At 35.6% G+C, this 22,798-nt stretch overlaps 2 protein-coding genes across 7 annotated transcripts in view; one reads left to right on the top strand and one right to left on the bottom strand.

Annotated features, from left to right (window-relative positions):
- The window catches only part of DIMT1 (DIM1 rRNA methyltransferase and ribosome maturation factor), a 53,891-nt gene extending 37,162 nt beyond the window's left edge, over positions 1-16,729 (top strand). For 2 of the 3 annotated variants that reach the window (XR_010342593.1, XR_010342595.1), the window contains exons 14-15: positions 376-497; positions 15,476-16,729. The gene's annotated coding sequence lies outside the window, so the exon portion shown is untranslated. The remainder of the gene's footprint in view (positions 1-375; positions 498-15,475) is intronic. The other variant, XR_010342594.1, reaches the window with a different exon arrangement.
- KIF2A (kinesin family member 2A) overlaps positions 1-22,798 on the bottom strand; it is an 84,080-nt gene that overhangs the window by 23,214 nt on the left and 38,068 nt on the right. For 2 of the 4 annotated variants that reach the window (XM_021673192.2, XM_021673194.2), the window contains exons 2-16: positions 22,701-22,795; positions 21,441-21,560; positions 19,370-19,424; positions 17,115-17,237; positions 16,449-16,549; positions 14,556-14,651; positions 11,818-11,872; positions 11,274-11,436; positions 8,591-8,681; positions 8,394-8,457; positions 7,118-7,209; positions 6,056-6,198; positions 5,483-5,687; positions 4,177-4,287; positions 3,287-3,354 (exon numbers count right to left, since the gene is read on the bottom strand). In XM_021673192.2, coding sequence (XP_021528867.1) covers positions 3,287-3,354; positions 4,177-4,287; positions 5,483-5,687; positions 6,056-6,198; positions 7,118-7,209; positions 8,394-8,457; positions 8,591-8,681; positions 11,274-11,436; positions 11,818-11,872; positions 14,556-14,651; positions 16,449-16,549; positions 17,115-17,237; positions 19,370-19,424; positions 21,441-21,560; positions 22,701-22,795 — 1,582 coding nt within the window. The remainder of the gene's footprint in view (positions 1-3,286; positions 3,355-4,176; positions 4,288-5,482; positions 5,688-6,055; positions 6,199-7,117; positions 7,210-8,393; positions 8,458-8,590; positions 8,682-11,273; positions 11,437-11,817; positions 11,873-14,555; positions 14,652-16,448; positions 16,550-17,114; positions 17,238-19,369; positions 19,425-21,440; positions 21,561-22,700; positions 22,796-22,798) is intronic. The other 2 variants (XM_021673193.2, XM_021673195.2) reach the window with 1 other exon arrangement.

Here is a 22,798-nt window from a genome sequence, read left to right as displayed (position 1 = left end):
ATTTTAATGTAATGCCACCTACCCACCACCTCAAAGTATTGGTCTAAATAAAGTGAGGCAGATTTAGTATAAAAGAAAGAAATTCTCTTTGCTGTAAAAAAAAAAAGAAGTTATTGACTCTTAAAGTCATAAAACACTGGTATCAAGGGAGGTTGAAAATCTTTATTCCAAGAGATTTGGAATAAAATTGAAAAGATTACGTGTCTGATATGGTTAGGCTTTGTGTCTCCACCCAAATCTCATCTTGAATTATAATTTCCATAATCTCCATGTGTCAAGGGAGAGACCAGGTAGAGGCAACTGAATCATGGGGGGCAATTTCTTCCATGCTGTTCTCGTGATAGTGAGTTCTCACAAGATCTGATTGTTTTATAGAAGGCTCTTCTCCACTTTGCTTGGCTCTTCTCCTTCCTGCCACCTTGTGAAAGTGCCTTGCTTCCCCTTCACCTTCCACCATGACTCTAAGTTTCCTGAGGCCTACGCAGCCATGCTGAACTGTGAGTTAATTAAACCTTCATAATTACCCAGTCTCAGGTATTCCTTCGTAGCAGTGTGAGAATGGATTAATACAGTGTCCCAAATGGTTAGTCATGTTGCAAGTGAGTTACATCATATAATAGTAGGTTAAAACATTTTACTTGGACCTAAGTGAACTACAGGAACAGCTAGATATAGCATTTTCACAATATTAGGGAGGAATCTTTTGCAATCGCAAATCTTAAGAAATAGAGGGGTTTTAATTCTACAACATGGCAAGAATCTACTACACTCTGCTGTTCCTCACCTTTCTCATGAATAATTTTGAAATAAGAAGAATTTTAATGATAAAAATCCCACATATAAAAAATGTTGATTACCAATATCAATTAAAACTAACACAATAGGAATTTGCAGCTAGGAGCTCATAATTCAAACTTTAAAAGAGATTAAATTTAGAAAATACAATATTTCATATTTAGAAATGTTGTATTACTTTTTTTTTTTTTTTTTAAAGACAAGGTCTGCTCTGTTGCCCAGGCTGGAGTGCAGTGGTATAATCACAACTCACTGTAGCCTCAACATCCCTGGTTCAAGCAATCCTCTTGCCTTAGCCCCCTGAGTGGCTGGGGACTACAGATGCGTGCCACCACACCAGGCTAATTTTTAAATTTCCTGTAGAGACGGGGTTTCACCATGTTGCCCATGCTGGTCTAAAATTTCTGGGCCCAAGCAATCCGCCTGCCTGGGCCACCAAAAGCACCGAGATTAAAGGCATAAGCCACCATGCCTGACCCTATTACATTTTTAAAGAAGTTATTATATTTTAATACCTTTTTACAAAAGCTCAATAGGTTTATACCGTCCAACAGTGTTTACTACCATTAAAAAAATCTCTTTGGTTAAAACAAGAGAAACAAGATGCCAAAAAAAATGGGATGTTATAGCATTTGTGTAATGTTCAAATACAGTTATCTATGTTATTCAGAGATACATTCATAGGTAGTAAAATTATTATTATTTTTTTTTAGAGACGGGGTCTTGCTACGTTCCCCAGGCTGGAGTGCAGTGGCTATTCACAGGTGCAATCCCACTACTGATCAGCACAGGAGTTTTGACCTGCTCTGTTTCTGACCTGGGCCGGTTCACCCCTCCTTAGGCAACCTGGTGGTCCCCTGCTCCTGAGAGGTCACCATACTGATGCCCAACTTAGTGTAGACACCTGATCGGCATGGCACACTACAGCCCAGAACTCCTGGGCTCAAGCAATCCTCCCACCTCAGCTTCGCAAGTAGCTAGGACTACAGGCACGTGCCACTGCACCCAGTGTAAAATTACTTTAAAAAAAAAAAAAAAAAAAAAACGAGAAAAGTATTCCACAGAAGTTAGGACATGGGTTACGTCAGGATAGAGATAAATGAATAAGGCATGTTATTAAGGATTGTGATCAGGAAGGAGCACATGGGGAACCTTTTGGGGGCCAATAATAGTCTCTTTCCCAAACCAATGACAGGAGTTTTCACTTTATAAGTATGCATTATCCATTTAATTATTCACTTATATTTTAGGTATTTTCTATATGCATATGTATTTTACATTTTAATAAAGGATTAAGAAAATAACATTTCCACAGTGATTAAAACAAAGAAATAGGACAGATACTTTTGTCCAGCAAAATTAAGAGAACTGTTATACTAGACATGGATTACAAAAATGACTTTTGTCTCTAGGTTAAAATCACAAATATAACATTTGAGAAGAGAAATTTAACACTAAACAGTCATTCAAAATAAGAGCAGTGGTAAATAAAGTTACTCAAGAGCAGTGTTAAAAAAAATCTATGGATCAAATATAAATATACCCATTATGATTCAAAGTTCCAAAGGCATTTCATGGCTACACAGAATAAACTGCTTTAGTAGTCTATAATGCATTCTGTCCTTCTATCTGTAATAACTCAGTTATCCATTTATGTTTATAAGACTATTAATATGAGTAGCAAAATGCAACCCATATAGAATACCAGAAAGGGCTAGGCGAGGTGGCTCACACCTATAATCCTAGCACTTTGGGAGGCTGAGGCAGGTGGATCACCTGAAATCAGGAATTCAAGACCAGCCTGGCCAACATGATGAAATCCCGCCCCTACTAAAAATACAAAAATTAGCCATGAGTGGTGGTGCATGCCTGTGGTCGCAGCCACCCAGGAGGCTGAGGCAAAACAATTGCTTGAACCTGGGAAGCAGATGTTGCAGTGAGCCAAGATCGTGCCCCTTCGCTCCAGACTGGGTAACAGAACGAGACTCTGTCTCAAATAATAAAATGAAATAAATAAAAAGAAAGGAACACCAGAAAGAACTGTGATATCACTTCTTACTCAAATCCTAGATTCTCCATACATAGCATTTAATATTATCAGGAATTATCTGCAACATATACCAAAACAATTCAAGAAATACAAACTGGTCCCTTGATATTAACTCACTTCAGAGTCTTAATGTAGTAGGAAGAATCTGCATGATTTAAATGCAGTAAAGTATTAGAAAATAAAACAGTGAAATGGAAACCTTGCTCTAGGATAAAAAGACCAATTTTACTAAAGATATCAATCTCTTCCCAAATTACATATTTCCACTTATTTTTAGAATTTGACAAAATGATTCTACATATCATCTTAAGGAATAATATGCAAAACATTTTTTTTTGAAAATTGAAAGAACAATGTAAGATTTGCCCTATCAGATATTAAATTATACTACATACTGCTTTACTCCCCTCAAATTTCAAAATGGAGAACCATCTCTCATACCTATTTGCATATCTTAATGTATTAAGAGTATTTTCACAGGATGCCATTCCTGGAGAGATTGTGGCAATCTACAGGGGAAAAAAAAAACATAAAGGTAAAAAAAATTTTATAAATGACCAAGACAATAATACTGACATACAGCTCATTTAGGTCTAATCTTACCATTGTTATTTAAAAATAAAGACTTATTAATAATATCTCAACTCCAAGATAATTTGCTTATATCTATAATCAGATAATAAAGTCTAGTTAAAATACAAACTCTGAGCAGAAATGGAGGAGGTTAATACCTAGAAGGGAGTAGTACTGACTGAACCCACTCCACTCAACTTTTTTTTTTTAACAGCTTTTTGACAGAGGGCAAGCTCTGCTGCTGTCACACAGGGCAAATAAAACTTGATTGAAAACTTGCAGTCTCTCTGGTTAAAAAATTAAAGGATATACTGTGGGAGTGAAGATCACAGCAGCTGAAAAGTGAAGTTTCTCCCAGAAGGGCAAGTGCAACACAGAGTGTGGTACTCTCCCTTCCGTGACAAACTTTTACATACAAACTGCCCAAATCCCTAGCTGATTCCTGACCTAGACATACACAAGGCACACTATAGGCAACATAGCTAAGTCTAAAAGGACAAAACAAAGCTTTCAATTCCAGCTATTGTCCAGGAGAGATCAGAGTTTAGGTAATCTTCAGAAGAACATAACAGAATCTAGTCTCTACATTCATTCATAACACACATCCTCTCAGACTGGCAGGGACCACATCTTAAATATCACTGTATCACTCATACTAGAAGGATTAAAATGACTGTCATTAACATATACATTTTCCATAAATATTATGTATTTATTCCTTCAGGATTAAAATAAATAAAAAATAAGCATAAACTTACCATGCAGGTACGAGAGTTTTCACCTATGAAAGAATCTCTTAACACCTGAGTGAGTTTACTTGCACGGAAAGGAGTATGAGGTTTATTTCTACCTAAGGCTCTGATGCACTCCTGAAAATTAAGAAACCAAGTCTCACAGATTAGTCTTTCTTATAAAGGGTAATCTTAATGTATTTTAAAAGGTCTCTCACTTATGATTTTAACATTTAAGGTTTGATCAGCTGTGAACATTCTACTAACAGTTTTTGTGTTTTTTTTGTTTTTATTTTTGAGATGAAGTCTCGCTCTGTCACCCAGGCTACAGTGCAGTGGTGCAATTTCAGCTCACTGCAACCTCCACCTCCCGGGTTCAAGTGATTCTCCCACCTCAGCCTCCCAAGTAGCTGGGATTACAGGTGCCCACTACCATACCTGGCTTGTATTTTTATTTTTTTTTGAGACGGAGTTTTGCTCTTGTTACCCAGGCTGGAGTGCAATGGCGCGATCTCGGCTCACCGCAACCTCCGCCTCCTGGGTTCAGGCAATTCTCCTGCCTCAACCTCCTGAGTAGCTGGGATTACAGGCATGCGCCACCATGCCCAGCTAATTTTTTGTATTAGTAGAGACGGGGTTTCACCATGTTGGCCAGGCTGGTTTCGAACTCCTGACCTCAGGCTATCCGCCTGCCTTGGCCTCCCAAAGTGCTGGGATTATAGGTGTGAGCCACCGAGCCTGGCCAACAGTTTTAAAGCATAGTGTAGATGTTCCCATAAATGCTAATTCAAGAAAAAAAAAATGACAAACAAAAAAACCTACTTTATTCTTCCAAGAGATATTTCTAGAAACTATGTAGGATAACTGTAAAAAGTTAATTTCTTAACATGGCACTCCAAAGAAAAAAATACAGATGCTTTATTATAGTCTTTCCAACCTTTGCTTTTCTACTCAAGGAAAAGATATAATAACCTGGTCTAACTTTTTGAAAGCCATTCCATGTTTTTCCGAGAAACTATTTCTTAGCTTAATTCAGTGGTTCGTTGCCCTCTTCCTAGAAAATATGACTAATTAAGACCCTTTGGAGTCTACCTATGTAGCCTCAGAACTGACCTACCAACTCACATATCCTTTTATCCTGTCTAAAAAGAATAAAGAACGTGTGCAAGGAAAAATTCTGGGTATGATAGAATCACACTGTAAGTTCTAAGCATCTGAATTTTGAAAACCTCTCTTTTTATTAGGTAAAACAAGTACTATTATTTGGCAACTTTGTAAAGAAAATTAAAATCAAAAGCAAAAGACCTTTCATGATTAAACACATTTTATTTACCTTGAGTGCTAAAAGGCTTTTATTAATTTCAGCACCTTCAAGCCTAGTTTGCCTGTCCGCACTGGAAGTATCAGCTCCTCTTTCATTTCCAGCCAAATCAATGAGAGAAAATTTGCCATGTAGTTTTCCTTTCCTTCTAAGAATAATCTGAAACACTGCATGGCTCCGAGATGAATGTGCATTTGCAGATGTTTGACCGGATGTTCTACAAGGTGATTAAGGACAACTTGATACAAAAAAACTTCAATTTACATGTTCAAGCCACATTATGTTCATTAAAACAACGGCATCAACAAACGCCTATTTAGCTAGTTTTCATCTTTTAAATACAGATGAGACACTGAGTTGTAACACTTAAATAGAACCAGATTCATACAATTTAATCTGGCATATTTTTAGTATATTTGTAATATAGTATCAATATAATTGTCACTCACATTTACATGTTACAAAATTTTTATGAACAATGATTTTTACTTCTAAGATGTATTGACAGATAACATCCTTGTTTGTTAAGCTACAACCAAAGTTTCTAAAACTGAAGTTTCCTTTCTTAATCAAAATGAGATTTACCTGCAACTGTTGCCTATGTCAATGAGTTTCAGCACATCTTCAACACATTTGACCTCCCGTTCCTGTAATCCCACAACTTGAACCTGCTGTTTTCCATCTTCTAGAACTCTTAATTTTGTTTTCCTATTTAATAAGTCAAACACCTATGAAAAATAATATTCAAATTAGAAAACTAGCTTTAAAGTAAAAAAGAGGCTAGGCACAGTGGCTCACGCCTCTAATCCCAGCATTTTCGGAGGCTGAGGCGGGAGGATGGTTTGAGCTCAGGAGTTCAAAACTGGCCTAGACAACATAGTGAAACCTTGTCTATGTTAAAAAAAAAAAAATTAGCTGGGCATGATGGTGCATGCCTATAGTAGCAGGTACTAGGAAGCTGAGGAAGGAAGCTCACTTGAGCTTAGGAGACTGAGCTCCAGCATGGGTGACAGCACAAGATCCTATGGCAATTAAAATATTAGTTCTATAAAAATGAGTCACCCAGAGTTTAAAAATTATTTCAGAGATTAAAATAATAATTAGAGTAAGAATTCTCAACCTTGAAGTTGAAAAGTTTCAAAGGACATTTTTTAACAATCTCATAACAAAAATTCTAATATAAAAGTTCTGGCCGGGTGCAGTGGCTCACGCCTGTAATCCCAGCACTTTGAGAGGCTGAGGCTGGTGGATCACAAGGTCAAGCGTTCAAGACCAGCCTAGCCAATATGGTGAAACCCCATCTCTACTAAAAATACAAAAAAAAAAAAGAAATTAGCCAGGCATGGTGACAGGTGCCTGTAGTGCCAGCTACTTGGGAGGTGGAGGCAGGAGAATCACTTGAACCCAGGAGGTGGAGGTTGCAGTGAGCCAAGATCGTGCCACTGCATTCCAGCCTGGATGACAAAGTGAGACTCCGTTTCAAAAAAAAAAAAAAAAAGTTCTAAATACACATAAATTATGGTGGTAAAGGCTGCACAATAATGTGTGTATTTAATGCCACTGAACTTAAAAATGGTTAAAATTGAAAATTTTATTTTATATATACATAGCGCCACAGTTTGAAAAATTAAAAAAGTTCCCACTTACCTTTCCACTATAAATTTCAAAGAAGGTTGCATATACTTGAAGTTCTAGCTTCTTATAGTTTGGCTTCTTTAGCATTAAAAAGACATCCCGAGCTGTCAAGAATTTCATATACAGAAAATTGAGATGCAACAAATATTTTAAAAAGGAACTCAAATTTTCTATTTCTAGAAGAATCAGTTAATCTTTACCTAGGATGATAGTATCAATAATAAAAATGAGAACTAAAGTGAATATTAATTTAAAAAATAGTATTAATAGAAGCTACTCTCACATTCCATAAAAGGGTGCTACTTATATATATATATATATAAATAAAAAAATTTTATATATTTATAAATAGCATAAAATTACAGGTGGTCATAATGAGGTTATTCTCATACCATACCTAGTAGCTTTTTAAAATTCTGAAATTCAACAATTCATACTAATCTCCAACAATGTGCTAGAATACACTGATAAATATAATCAAGATTTCTGCCTCCTCAAAATCAATCTTACAGTTCTTTTTTTTTTGAGACAGTTTTGCTCTGTCGCCCAGGCTGGAGTGCAGTGGCGCAATCTCAGCTCACTGCAACCTCTGCCTCCCGGGTTCAAGTAATTCTCCTGCCTCAGCTTCCCGAGTAGCTGGGACTATACAGGTGCGTGCTGCTACACCCAGCTAATTTTTGTATTTTTAGTAGAGATGGGGTTTCACCATGTTGGCCAGGCTGGTCTTGAACTCTGGACCTTGTGATCCACCCACCTTAGCCTCCCAAAATGCTGGGATTACAGGTGCGAGCCATCACACCCAAACAGTTTTTTTTTTTTTTTTTGGAGACAGAGTCTTACTCTTGCCCAGGCTGGAGTGCAGTGGTGTGATCTTGGCTCACTGTAACCTCTGCTTTCTGGGTTCAAATGATTATTCTGCCTCAGCCTCCTGAGTAGCTGGGATTATAAGCGCCCACCACCACACCCAGCTAATTTTTTTTTTTTTGTATTTTCTCCATGTTGGCCAGGCTGTTCTTTAACTCCTGACCTCAAGTGATCCACCCACGCTGGCCTTCCAAAGTGCAGGAATTACAGGTGTGAGCCACTGTGCGCAGCCTACAGTTCTTCTTTTTTTTTTTTTTAAATCCTGTCAATATAGTCTTACAGTTCTTTTCAAACAATCTAATAACCTTTAATTGATAGCCAATATAGCATTATAGTTGCTGGGCAATATTTTAAAGCCTTATTTCAAAGCTACCTGAATATTACCTAAGAAAATATTCCAAATTATATGGAAAAAGACAGTTACCTGCTAATGCATAAATTCCTTTTGAACAATCTTGGTTCTTTCCTGAAAAGTCACCACCCATAGTCTGTATTTTAAAAAGAAAATAAATTACAGACATTACTCAGGAATAACTCTTAAGAATTTAGGTCTCAGAATTAAGCAATAGGGAAAATAAACTGTAGTTTCATATTAGTATATAATTTTAATAAATTACTTACATGAGTTTTTCCACTTCCAGTCTGCCCATAAGCAAAACATGTAGCCATTCCCCTTTCAAATATAGTTTCCACTAGTGGTCGAGCAGTAAACCTTAAAAATAAAATGCATCAGTCAGTATATGTCACCAATATTTAGGTGAATAAAAGTAACGGAGTAACACAAAATATTTTAAGCAACATTTCCGTAACAAACAATGGTGACAATAAGGCATATACAATAAAAACAAACAAAAAGTATTATAATTTCAACAGAAACAATAAACAAGAGTGGTTTTAAAAAGTTAATAGAGAAAAAAACTACAAAAACAGTATCTTTAGACCATCTAAATAAGTAGAAAAATGATGACTACCTTGAATGTAGACAACTAATTTGTATTTAAGGAAAAAGAATTTAAGTTGTGCTTATAGGACACTGAATTCTATTAATAAGCTGACAGTCTCAATTTAGGAAAAGGATACACCTAAATATTATGGTTTGAATTATATTTCAAACATATTGGTATAACCCACTGCTAGAGTTAAAATAAAAAGGTGGGAAGGGGTAAGAAGTACTTTCTCACTGAGCAGAGCACTAAAAAGTATGATGAAGGCTGGGTGCGGTGGCTCACACTTGTAATCCCAACACTTTGGGAGGCTGAGGTGGGTGGATCACTTGAGGTCAGGAGTTCCTGCCTGACCAACATGGTAAAACCTCATCTCTACTAGAAATACAAAATTAGCTCTGAGTGTGGTGGCACATGCCTGTAATCCCAGCTACTCGGGAGGCTGAGGCAGGAGAGTTACTTGAACCTGGGAGGCAGAAGTTTCAGTGATTGGAGATCAAGCTATTGAACTCCAGCCTGGGCAACAAGAACTTAACTCTCAAAAAAAAAAAAAAAAGGTATGATGAAAAACAGATCTACAAGTAGAACATTTTATATAACTGTCGTCTTTGTTTTGTTTTCTAAAAGGCAAAACTGAAGAAAGTATAGAATAAAAAGAATAGAAAAAAGTTCTGTCCAAACAGAACTACAGATTAGCCTGCTAAGTAGTTAGATCAAACCCCCACCTCCCAACCTTCCCCTACAAAAAACATGTAACTCCTCAATCCATAATAGTTAAATATAAGAGACAGAGGAGAAGGATAAATACTGATAAAGTTAAGCAGCATAAATACAGGGTGAAAACACAATGTTTACTAAATCATACACACAGAAACAAGCCTGTATCTGTGATTATTTCTTAAAAACTGTTATAAAAGTCAAACATATTTTATGAGGCAGGAGTAGAAAGAGGGAATGAAGAGGAAGAGAGGACTCTTCAGAAAGCTAAAAAAAAATTCTACAATAAACAATTAAGACTCCCCTTTAAACACATTCTTCACAAATCTCTCTACCTAGCATTCATATGTTAATTTTATCCTTTTTAAAATTACAACTGACTACGCAGTTTACTTGGGGAAGACAAAGGAGTTGATTTCAAAAGTATTTCATTTGTAACACCTTCAATTCTTAGTCTTATTAACTCTAATTTTCTCCCTTCAAGGCATTTTTATGAAAAAGGGCAACCAGACATAGCATTCAAGCAATTACAAAGACAGTTCTATTCCTAGATAAACCAAAATAACAATTCTGCTAAAAACTGATGTTATAATTATTACAAATGAATGTTTGCAAACTTATGTATGAAAATCCAAATCTGGCATAAAAATTTGGGATTTTTTTATACCAATGTATAATTGGTATATTTGTAAATTGAATTCCTTGTAAGTTGAATACAAAAAACACAGAAGAATCTAATGTACTAAAACTATCTCCAAGCTTAAATATGACAAATTTAAATGCAAGTAGATTTATATAACTTTTTTACCAGAAGTGACAATACATACTAAACACAGATTTAGGCAAATGAATAATTTACTGATAACATATGTTTTGGCCAGGCATAATAATGGCTCATGCCTGTAATCCCAGCACTTTTGGAAGCTAAGACGGGTAGATTGCTTGAGCTCGGGCGTCTGAGGTCAGCTTGGACAATATGGTGAAACCTCAACTCTATAAAAAGTACAAAAATTAGCTGGGTATGGTGGTGCATGCCTGTGGTCCCAGCTACTCAGAAGGCTGAGATGGGAGGATCGCCTGAGTCTAGGAGGTCCAGGCTGCAGTGAGCTGTGATTGTGCCACTGCACTCCAGCCTGGGCAATAGAGCAAGATAGTGCCTCAAACAGCATTTCAAGGTTCTTTACTAGTACAGAGATTAAAAGGCAAAAATTAAAATTCTTCTTCTGATCACATCCTACTCCTAGATGTTATAACATTTAGAAATTTCTTAGCCATATACATGATTTGTGTGATATATTTTTATCACACATGTATATATATGTGTATATATATATCTCTCTCACACAAATTAAACAAATATCACATATATTTATATATAAATATATAACACAAATATACATATATTACATATATATGTAATAAACTAAATAGCAAGTAGCAATGAAAACTATGATTTTGGGAAGCATTAAAGAGATCAAATGTTAATATTCATTACAGCATTTATTACATTCTCTTTGTTTAAACTCAGAATAAAAAAGCATATTGCACTTCTGAAGAAACATCCCACAATCAATGTAAATTTCACAGTGTTGATGACCACATGGCATAAACACAAAATTCTGATTTAAAATGAACTTACTTACCTGTAAACCATTTCATTAGGAGCTGAGTCATCAAAGGCATAATCAAAACGAAATGTTTGGTTTTCTAGGTACCTTGTTAAATCTACTTTTTGTTTTGGTTCATGTACCATCACAACATCTTTACTAGGAATTGTGATTACATCGAGATCTTTCATTTGAGTTTCTAAAAAAATAAAAAAAAAATCAATGCCCAATAATTTTCACAGCATTTGAGTTCATGTACAAAAATTATTTTAAGTAGTAAGAATTAAGATACAAGTAGTAAGTTCTGTACATATAAAGATAATATCCCATAAATATGCAACTCACTATGACAAAATATTTCAACAGCAAAGTAAAAACAACATCAAGATTTCTGTGAAGCAAGACTTGGAATGATTCAGAGCAGTAACAAACCAACAAGTTTAGCCATAGAAATCTGCATAATGGTTACATACAAATGAAATAATTTACATTTTTCCAAACCAATTTGATTTGCTATTATAAAAATACATTACAAATCAGATAAAAGCAATCTTTTATTAGAGCTCATTAAGTGCCATACCTTTTTTATTGAGTGGTCGTTTTCTTACACACACACATATCCTATGTTCATCAATCTAGAAATAAAAAGTATTTTATTTCAGTGATTACCAGTGTCGTGTAAAACACAGAAAAGTCATTATGTAATATTTCCTCCAGGGTTTTAGAAATGAATACATAGTGCAAATGATGGGTAAGCTTAAAAAACAAATTAGCTGTTGGACACAGTAGCTCATGCCTGTAATCCCAGCACTTTGGGAGGCTGAGGTGGGTGGATCACGAGGTCAAGAGATTGAGACCATTCTGGCCAACAAGGTGAAACCCCGTCTCTACTAAAAATACAAAAATTTGTCGGGTGTGGTGGCGCACGCCTGTGGTCCCAGCTACTCGGGAGGCTGAGGCGGAAGAATTGCTTGAACCCAGGAGGCAGAGGTTGCAGTGAGCCGAGATTGCGCCACTGCACTCCAGCATGGTGACAGAGCGAGACTCAGTCTCAAAAAACAAACAAACAAACAAACAAAAACAAATTAGCTTTGCACAAATTTTAATGGTTGTCAGATATAATAACTTCTAAAATTCTGAGTGTAACGGAAACTTGCTTATTTTGTTATTTGGAAAACCACTGCCTTAGGAAATAATTTTGTGTAAAGGGTACTACTGTTGTAAGTAGCATTACGTTCACATTAAGAAGCCATGAGGAGGCCAGGCGTGGTGGCTCACTCCTGTAATTCCAGCACTTTGGGAGGCTGAGGTGGGCAGATCACCTGAGGTTAGGAATTCAAGAACAGCCTGGCCAACACGGAGAAACTCCATCTCTACTAAAAATACAAAAATTAACCAGGAGTGGTGAGGCATGCCTATAGTCCCAGCTACTCGGGAGGCTGAAGTGGGAGAACTGCTTGAACCTGGGAGGCGGAGGTTACAGTGGGCTGAGATTGTGCCACTGCCCACCAGCCTGGTAAACAGAGTGAAACTCCGTCTCAGGATTTAAAAAAAAAAAAAAAAAAAGACGCTGTGATGCCAGGCATGGTGGATAATCCCATGGGAGGCTAAGGTGCGTGGAACACTTGAGGTCATGAGTTCGAGACCAGCTCAGCCAACATGGTAAAATTCTGTCTCTAATAAAATACAAAAACTAGCTGGGCATGGTGGTACATGCCTGTAATTCCAGCTACTTGGCTGGCTCAGGCACAAGAATTGCCTGAACCCAGGAGGCAGAGGTTGCAGTGAGCCGAGATCCTGCCACTACGCTCCAGCCTGGGCAACAGAGAAGACTCTGTCTCAAAAAAAAAAAAAAAAAAAAGCTGTATTATCCTACTAAGTGACATATTTTCAGGCTGATCATAGGGAAAGTTGCTAGCAAAGAAAACAGGATTATCAGAAGATTACTAAGCCAAGTAATTTGAACTATTTTATAAATACGCCAATTCTTATGCAAAATTCTTGTTCCCAATACATGCCTCCCTTTAATAATAATTAACACAAAGCAAGGATTGGCAAATTAGGCCTGTGGGCCTAATTTAGCTACTTCCTGCTTCTGCAAAGTTTTACCAACACACATTGATTGAAACAAATGTTATACCCATCATTTATGTATTGTCTATGATTGCTTTTACAATATAATAGCAGAGTTCAGTAGTTGTGACAAAGACCATATAGCTCCAAAGCCAAAGACCCTTGCAGAAAATGTTTGCCAATTCCTGTCCTAAAGTGTGAGCTCCAATGTAGTAAGTGAAACACATGAAGGAATAGCGAGGCCTAAAATATGTGGGATACAAGTATTATGAATAATTCTATTAAATTCTGTATAATACATCTATCTAACACAAATGTTTTGTTTTGTTTTGGTAACTAACACATTCTGTATACGCTATGGCAGATGGATTATTTTTTGTAAGTTTCATTTAGTTGTAAAAGGATTCCTGGCCGGGTGCAGTGGCTCACACATGTAATCCCAGCACTTTGGGAGGCTGAGGTGGGTGGATCACCTGAAGTCAGGAGTTCCAGACCAGCCTGACCAACAAGATAAAACCTTGTCTCTACTAAAAATACAAAAATTAGCTGGGCGTGGTGGCAGGCACCTGTAGTCCCAGTTACTCCAGAGGCTGAGACAGAAGAATCACTTGAACCCAAGAGGTGGAGGTTGCGATGAGACAAGATTGCGCCACTGCACTTCAGACTGGGCAATGGAGTGACACTTCATCTCAAAGAAAAAAAAAAAGCATTCCCTGTCCAGTGAATTCTCATTCCTCAATAGGAAAGGAGTAATAAGAGCAGAGGATTTTTTCCAGTTCTAGATTTCTAGTCCACTGCAGTCCTCAACAACCAATACTTACTGTTAAAAGCCAGAATACGTTGAAAACTAACAAATTACTAACAGTAAATTAGAAATGTTGGTGGGACCTACAGCCCAAGCCAAAGATAAGCTTGGAATTGAGATCAAAGTATAACTGACAGTCAGAAAGGAAAGTGAGTCTTCTGCTATCATTCCTTTAAGTGTTACTCTGCCCTTCCAAAGACAGGGAGGCTTTGCTTTGAGAAGGACATCTCTATAGGCAACATATCTCATATATCAAATTTTGGGAAATGAACATTAATGTGAATTATTTCTTGATTTTCTCCTTAAATTATGGGGAATAACCAAGCATAAGGACAGGAAAAACTACATAGCTAAATACAATATGAATTTAGCAAGTGTCAAACGCATGTTTTTATTGAGGCATAAAAAGTTCTATAATAATGGTTTACAAAGAATCTTACAGGATCTGCTGTTGTTAATGGTCTATAATCCAAACTTCCTCTAAAGTCTCTGATCATACACATAATTTCATAATTTGGGTTTGTAGCATCAACATCCTATTAGAAGACAGAGAGAATTCACCATTTATTATAGTTACAATAATGTATTTTTTGCATTTGTTATATATGGTTTGAAAATTAAAATTAAAATAGATTGTGCTATTTGTCATAATCAAGCCCAAATTCAAACTGAAAATACATAGTTTCATAGTTGTGATTTCATAATAAGCTCTGAATCACTTTCATATTAAAAAACAATTCTAAAACCAACAAGCAATTCTCTTAGTCTGCATGCATTCTGTTAACTCCGAAGTAAAGAATCTTCACTGAATTTACCGTTTATCTATTTTAAAAATCCATCTGTTATACATATACCTTAATTATCCTATACAAAGGAGCAATAGAGAAATAATGCTCATGTTAACCACTGGCAAATAACTCTAGAAAAGTTGAAATTCTAGGAAAATTCATTTAATCAGATTCACCTTGTAATTTAATCCAGTGTTTCAGCAAAGTATAAATATGGATTCATTTATCTTCATTTTCTATTTCTGCTGACCCTCTAAAAAATACTAAGTAATGACATTGCTGCCCCAAATGGACAACACAGAACTTAAAGGAATCAGAAGCCAAGATCATTTTTTAAAAATCTTTAAAATTCAATTTTTTGAATGCTGACTACAATTTATTTGGCTACAAAACAGAAAATTTGGATTAATATACAAATAGCAATAGTCAACAACCTCTCCTAGCCTTCAACAATACATTATTAATCATTCTAAGAAGTCAGATTTTTTTCATACATCATATTCAGATTTGCTTTGAATGCAACTAAATTGCAAACTGTTACTGAAACTTACTTTCAACTAACCTTCTTCTAGGAAATAATACCACCTATGTCAACTGAGAAGCAGACTGTGAAGTGAGAATTAAAGAGATCACAGAGAGATGTGTTAAGTATTATGAAGTACCCACAGGAAACACCAGGTGGCATCTATGCTAAGTATTAGTAGATAATCTGTATTATTCTTTATTTCAAAACCCAATTAGTCATTCTAAGGTCACTTTCGGATAAAAGCTGATTCATTCAGTTTGGATATAATACTAAGTCCACAATTCCACAACACAACATCTGAACTGGTAGTTTAACATGATTAAGGGCATTTGAACATACTACTGAATAATCCTGATGTTTTATTATAGAAAAGTAGTTCTAAGAATGTAACAGATGCCATATAAGCACAATGGTGAAGTTACATGTATAGTAACAAAATGTCTAATATGTAAAAACCTGTAGAAGGGTAAAAGACCACTTCTCTATGCAGTTTTCCCACTGCCATTAAACAGTCTTGCTACCATATGAAGTGGACCACGAGAGGGATACAATACAGGTCCACTCTTCATATGTGGCATAAATCAAAACACAAGGAATTTCCCCCCTTTCACTATGACATGTGAACTTATTAACCAGAAAAACAATAATAAAATGTACACTTTAATTAAGCACTTTAACTGGTATTTTTTCCAATGTAATTTTAGGTATTTTTAAAATAAAAATTCTTGAAGGTTATATTATACATATTAGAATTCTGTAATACAATGGCTTTTTCTTAATGGAACAAATTTTAGGGTTAACACATACGCATAAAACATGAAAAGGACAATGTAGTAAAAATTTGTTATGGTAACTTATTTTCACAAGAGCTCATATTATTCCTTAAATATCAATTTAAAGAATTCTTAAAATTCTCCAAAATATGCCTTAATTATTTTTTTCCACTGATAAATCATTTTCACTGATATAATCTAATCTTTAGCTGGTACATAAACAAAATATATGTTTATGTTACGAACCTGGGCTCTTTTTTCTCTAAGTTCTTGCTGTTGCAGTCTCCTTTTTTCTCGTTTTTCTTGCAATTTTTCTACTTCTTTCACACAATTAGATTTTCTACGTGCTGAAAAGAAAAGATGAGCTGTAGAAGTATAGTTTTCTTTTTTAGAGTATATATATTAAAATTTTTTATGTATAACTTCACCACACATACACAACAGGTACACAGTGACAAAGCATGTCTATAACAACTATGTGAGCCTTATTTAATGAGCTGCTTTACCAAAACTAAGATAGGACAACGTACAGATGGGAATCCAGAAAAATGACTAAAACATATTGATACATGTCATCTCTTGGTTTAGAAATACAGATCTTTGAACTGAAAGAATCAAGGAGGCAGAAGACTTTCTTCTATAACATCTGACAAATTATCATCTGCTCAGAATTTCAAACTCAAACTTGAAATATTGCTATAATTTCACAAAAAAAATTTGCTCCAAAATATACATTAAAAAACTCAATTAATAGACTAAACAAATAAAAATAAAATTTTCCACAGTGGTAAAATGAAATCTGCAATCAAACTTGTATTTAGATTGTTTACTATTTGAGGACTTAAAAGGATGACCAAGAGAGAATACATGTATGCCTAAAATGACTAAATCCTTGATACATAATTTACATACAAGGGGGTCCAAATTCCTTTTTTGCAGCTTGAACTGGAGATATATCTGAAACACTACCATTCTGTTGTGCAGAGGAAGACTGTTCAGGAAACTGACTGGGCCGTGCACGTGCAGAACCAACCACTGTAAGTAAAAAAAAAAAAAAAAAAAATTTAAATTCAGGATAGAAGATTAGTAAAAGTTAACTTTAGTAAAAGGAAGAGATATCCCCAAAACCTGATACTTAAAAGTTACATTAGTAAGTTGCCAAGTGTTCAATTTACATATGTAAAATACAATATAGTTTATAATAAATCAATTCTGTTCAACAAACTGACATAAGCTAAAAGAGGCTTTCAAAGTAATAAGTGCAGACTTAGCTTTCACCAATGTAATTTTAGCTACAAAACTCAACCTAAATAATTTACATTAAAAACCCAAGCCAAGCTTGATTTTTAATAATCCTTTAAGACATAAATTTGAAGAAAAAAAATATATATATGTGAATCCCTCCATGTCTTAAACTTTAAACTGCAAAGAAATCCTCCTAAAATATATGTGTAAAATATGTTTAACATGCATTCTCATTTGTAAAAATTTACACTAATCAGATATATACAGAGAGTAACAACTTAGAATTCAACCCTCCCTATATTCCAAATCCCATTTTTTGCTCCTCAAATACGCAAATCTTCAGCAGAGAATTTCCCACTGTAAATATTATAAAAGAGGAAAAAAGAATATAAAATTAAATATAAATATCAAATTTTAAAAGAAATATAAATTTGCACAAGACTCTAAAGATAGTGTTTAAACTGAAGGACTGTTCCTCTACTTCTAACCTCTCCTTTAATACTTCTGTCCATCCACACACACAGAGAAAAACAATACTACCAGAAAATTCTGAACTACTAAACAGTAGAAAATAAATCCATTATGCTTTTCATGTCCTGGCTAAAAATATATGGGAGACTTCAGTTAATTACACAATTTTTATGTCTGTTCAACTTTTATTTAGCTAGTAAAATCAGCCAACTAATTTTTCCCCATTCCTTTCTTTCTCATGATATTCTTCTTGAATTTACAAAATTATTTAGTAAATAAGATGAATTAAAAATTGCATTTTATAGTTTCATATTCATCCCATACATTTTATTTTATTTTGTTATTTTATTTATTTATTTTTTTGAGACAGAGTCTCACTCTATTGTCCAGGCTGGAGTGCAGTAATATAATCTCATTTCACTGCAACCTCCGCCTTCCGGGTTCAAGTGATCGTTTTGCCTCAGCATCCTGGGTAGCTGAGACTACAGGTGTGTGCCACTGCACTCGGCTAATTTTGTATTTTTAGCAGAGACGGGATTTCACCATGTTGGCCAGGATGGTCTTGAACTCCTAACCTCAGGTGATCAGCCTGCCTCAGCCTCCCAAAGTGCTGGGACTACAGGTGTGAAACACTGCGCCCGGCCATCATCCCATACATTTTAAAAATCATTTTTCTTTCTTTTTTTTTTTTTCTTGGAGACAGAGTCTTACTCTGCTACCCAGGCTGGAGTGCAGTGGTGCAATCTTGGCTTATTGCAACCCCTGCTTTCCAGGTTCAAGCACTTCTCCTACCTCAGCCTCCCGAGTAGCTGGGATTACAGGCACTGCGACCACACCTGGCTAATTTTCTGTATTTTTAGTAGAAACGGGGTATCATCATGTTGACAAGAATGGTCTTGAACTATGACCTCAGGTTATCCACCCGCCTCAGCCTCCCAAAGTGGCATGAGCCACCGCACCAGACAAAATATTTTTCAGTATTAACATACTGTATTAGGAATTCAGGAAGACACCACGCTGGGCACGATGGCTCACACCAATAATCCCTGTAAACACTCTGGAAGGCCAAGGCGGGAGCATCACTAGAGCACAGCAGTTCAAGACTAGCCTGGGCAACATGGAGAGACTGTCTCTACAAAAAATTCAAAAAATTAGGTGGGCATGGTGGCACATGCCTGTGGTCCCAGCCACACGTGAGGCTGAGACAGGAGGATCATTTGACCCTGGGAGGTCAAGGCTGTAGTGAGCTGTGTTCATGCCACTGTACTCCAGTCTGGGTGACAGAGCAAGACCCTGCCTTAAAAAAAAAAAACCCTCTAAAAATTAGCCAGAGGAAATTTAAATAAATACATAAATATCAACATTGAGGGTAATGTTTACTTTTGATTTACCTTGTCAGGAACATACTAAGAAATCAATAGCCAAAATTAAGAGATACATTTTTATTTTACCTCTATTATCTCTTGGAGGAGGCTCATTCTTAATAGAAGCCACAGTCCGTCGATTCTATGATAGGAAAAAATGTTTATTATATTTTCTGTTTTTACTCCTCATATATATCATGATCTGAGCTTCTTTCAATTAAACAAAACTAGGCAAACATACAATAATATAAAACAAAATGAAGAAAAACAATAATCTTAATGAATTACTACTCATGCTATCAATATCCAAGTTCCTTTATATATTTTCCCCTACCCTCCAAAAATATTCAGGAATTAATATGAGCCAGGCACCACTCTAAGGACTTTGTTTACAACAACCTATGAGGTCATTATTACTGCTATTCCCATTTCATTGGTGAGGAAACTGAAACAAGAGAGGTTAAGTAGCTTCACAATAATATGCGTTTTAACCATCATACTATGCTGGTAAAACCATGTAATAAATTTCATTTCTGAATAATAGAGGGTAAGTCATAAAATAGAAGTTCTAAACAGCTTAGAACCCCCTTGTTAAACTGAAATATCAGAATAATATAAAATGTGCATTATCAGTTATCCTAAAAAGGTTTCATAAGAGTTTCAAAGACTTGGATACTATACAGATTAAAGCAGCAAACCTTTGGTCCTCTAATTTATTCATGAAGACTTCCTTTTATTCACATCAAAAAAAGATATCAAACAAAGTAGTTGTTCTTAACCTTGGCTGCACATTCAAATCAGATGAGTACTAGTACTATTAAGAGGACACTGATGCCAGGGCCTCCCTTTAGGTAAAATAAAATTGAATCCCTGGGAGTGGGGCCCATAAATGAGTATTTTAAAAAATACTGATTTAGGCCGGGAGTGGTGGCTCACGCCTGTAATCCAAGCACTTTGGAGGCCAAGGTGGGCAGATCACCTGAGGTCGGGAGTTCAAGACCAGCCTCACCAACATGGTGAAACCCTGTCTTAAAAAAAAAAAAAAAAAAAAATACTGATTTATATTTTTTAATATTTTAAAAAATAGATGCTTATTTATTTTTAAAATATACTAATTTATTCTATTTCAGGTAATTCTAATGTATAGTAAAGGTTGCTAATGATATGCCAGGAGATCCTCCAATGAAGATCCTTCATTTTGAAGCTGAATATGAAAAACAACCCATTTACAAGTGGTAGCTAATAATCTTTAAGTGGTGACTCTCAATATGATTAAACTTATATGAGTTGAAAATATGCCTTATGTTCATCTGCATAGTTTACAAAACAAAGTTTTGTTGCTTCTATCATACTATATTTAGATGCTTATCTATGTCCTCCCTGAAAGATATCAAGTTCTTAAAGGCTGAAAGCCATGTCATATTCATCTTTGTATTTTGTCCCACAAAGTATCTGACACAATATAAAAAAAAAAACAAAACAAACAATAAATGATTGTTGAAATGGACACCAAGAAGTGCAGATTCAACAACTTTTACAATAAACCTGTTTGAAAAAGAGTTATATTTTGAAACAAAATTCTAATACTGAAAGGTCTTGAGAAACAGAAAGGAGTATTATCTTTAAAACCAGTAAGAATAATGTGCTTTTAATTTTTATAAAGATGAAACTGCTAGAAGGATTTAGCACAGTTTTAAGGTATATCACCACAGATAATATATAATCAAACTACACTATCATTTCCAATCTTTCTTTAATAAACAAATAGCAGAATTATAATTTCAAAAGACTGAGTTGGTAGTTATTATTCATAAGAAACAGCTATTATGCCTTTGTCAAAGTCATATATATTCATTCAACAAACACCAACAAGCAAATGGTTTTGATCTGTATCTCCTGAGAAACTCAGTCTCATGAAAATCCTAATTAGGTGAGAAATTTCTAAGACCTTATCCAATAATTGTCATAATTGTGAATTAGACAACCTCAATCCTTGAAAACATGTATGCACATATATGAATATGGATGGCAGAAAAAGAAAATTAATCAATACTTAAAATATACTTTTCACAGTCCACAAATTTCAAACTAGAACACACACATATCTATACCCACCGCTGTCCTCCACTGTTTTGCGCTCTGAATATTCATCACTAACCTTTACAATTTTGTTTACTTTGGCTGAGGATGCTGGAGGTGGAGGTGTTTCTGGACTGGGTTCAATTTCTTCATCAGGAACAAGGTCAGGGTTAAGTGAAAAGATGCTCTCCAGGTCAATCTGTTCACAACAGACACATGTATGTCTTTTGAGACTATATTTTCACAATTAACAGTTTATTTTTCAAATAAATTGACACAGTAAATAACTTAAATTATTTTAGCCTAATGAATACAGTACCTCTGCTGGGTGTAGTGGCTCATGTCTGTAATCTTAGCACTTTGGGAGGTCAAGGTGGGCAGATCACTTGAGCCCAGGAATCCGAGAACAGCCTGGGCAACACTGCAAAACCCTATCTCTATAAAAAATACAAAAAATAGACAGGTGTGGTAGTGCAGCTACTCTGTAGTAGTCTCAGCTACTCTGGAGACAGGTGGGAGGATCATTTGAGCCCAGGAGGTCAAGGCTGCAGTAAGCCGTGATCATGCCACTGCACTTCAGCCTGGGTGACAGAGTAAGATTCTGACTAAAAAAAACAAAAACCAAAAAAAAACAGTAACAACAGTGCCTTAGCCTTATAAACTAGATTTAGAATTATAATCCACAAATTTAAAGAATCTCTCCTAAAATATCATTTTACAGTCTTGACTCTATGAACTGCTAACGACACAGTGACCAATAAAACCACATAATTAACTATTATAGCACACTTTCAGATTGTGTCAGCTAGGGTAAAATAATTTTATTTATTTATTTTTTTTGAGACGGAGTCTCGCTCTGTCGCCCAGGATGGAGTGCAGTGGCACAATCTCAACTCATTGCAACCTCCACCTCCCAAATTCAAGCAGTTCTCCTGCCTCAGCTTCCTGAGTAGCTGGGACTACAGGGGCACATCACCACGTCCAGCTAATTTTTGTATTTTTAGTAGAGACGGGGTTTCACCATATTGGCCAGGCTGGTCTTGAACTCCTGACCTTATAATCTACCCGCCTTGGCCTCCCAAAGTGCTGGGATTATAGGTTTGAGCCACCGTGCCTGGCCAAGAATATGTTTATCAAATAATTAACAAGATTGATATGTGCAATCACATAAGAGATGTAGGAGGAATCTACCTTTAAGTGAAAATTTTTAACCATTTGAAAGTTTTCAAGGAATAATAAAAATATATGCACTCAATAACATTATGTACTTTACTGTTTTGTTTTACATTCAGAAACTTGGGTGCAGGACTAGGAATACAATTTAACCCAGTGATCTTACCTCTTTGCCTTTTGTATCTCCATTTTCTATCCATTCAACAGTTACACTTTCATTATCTTCATTTAAAGATGTTACCATTGCTTGATGTATTCGGCCTA

The sequence above is a fragment of the Aotus nancymaae genome, unplaced genomic scaffold (genome assembly GCF_030222135.1).
Source record: "Aotus nancymaae isolate 86718 unplaced genomic scaffold, 86718_ANA_hifiasm-v0.15.2.pri h1tg000014l, whole genome shotgun sequence".
Classification (NCBI taxonomy): domain Eukaryota; kingdom Metazoa; phylum Chordata; class Mammalia; order Primates; family Aotidae; genus Aotus; species Aotus nancymaae.
The sequence above is the reverse complement of the archived record's forward strand: the minus strand, read 5'-3'. Positions and strand labels throughout refer to the sequence as shown.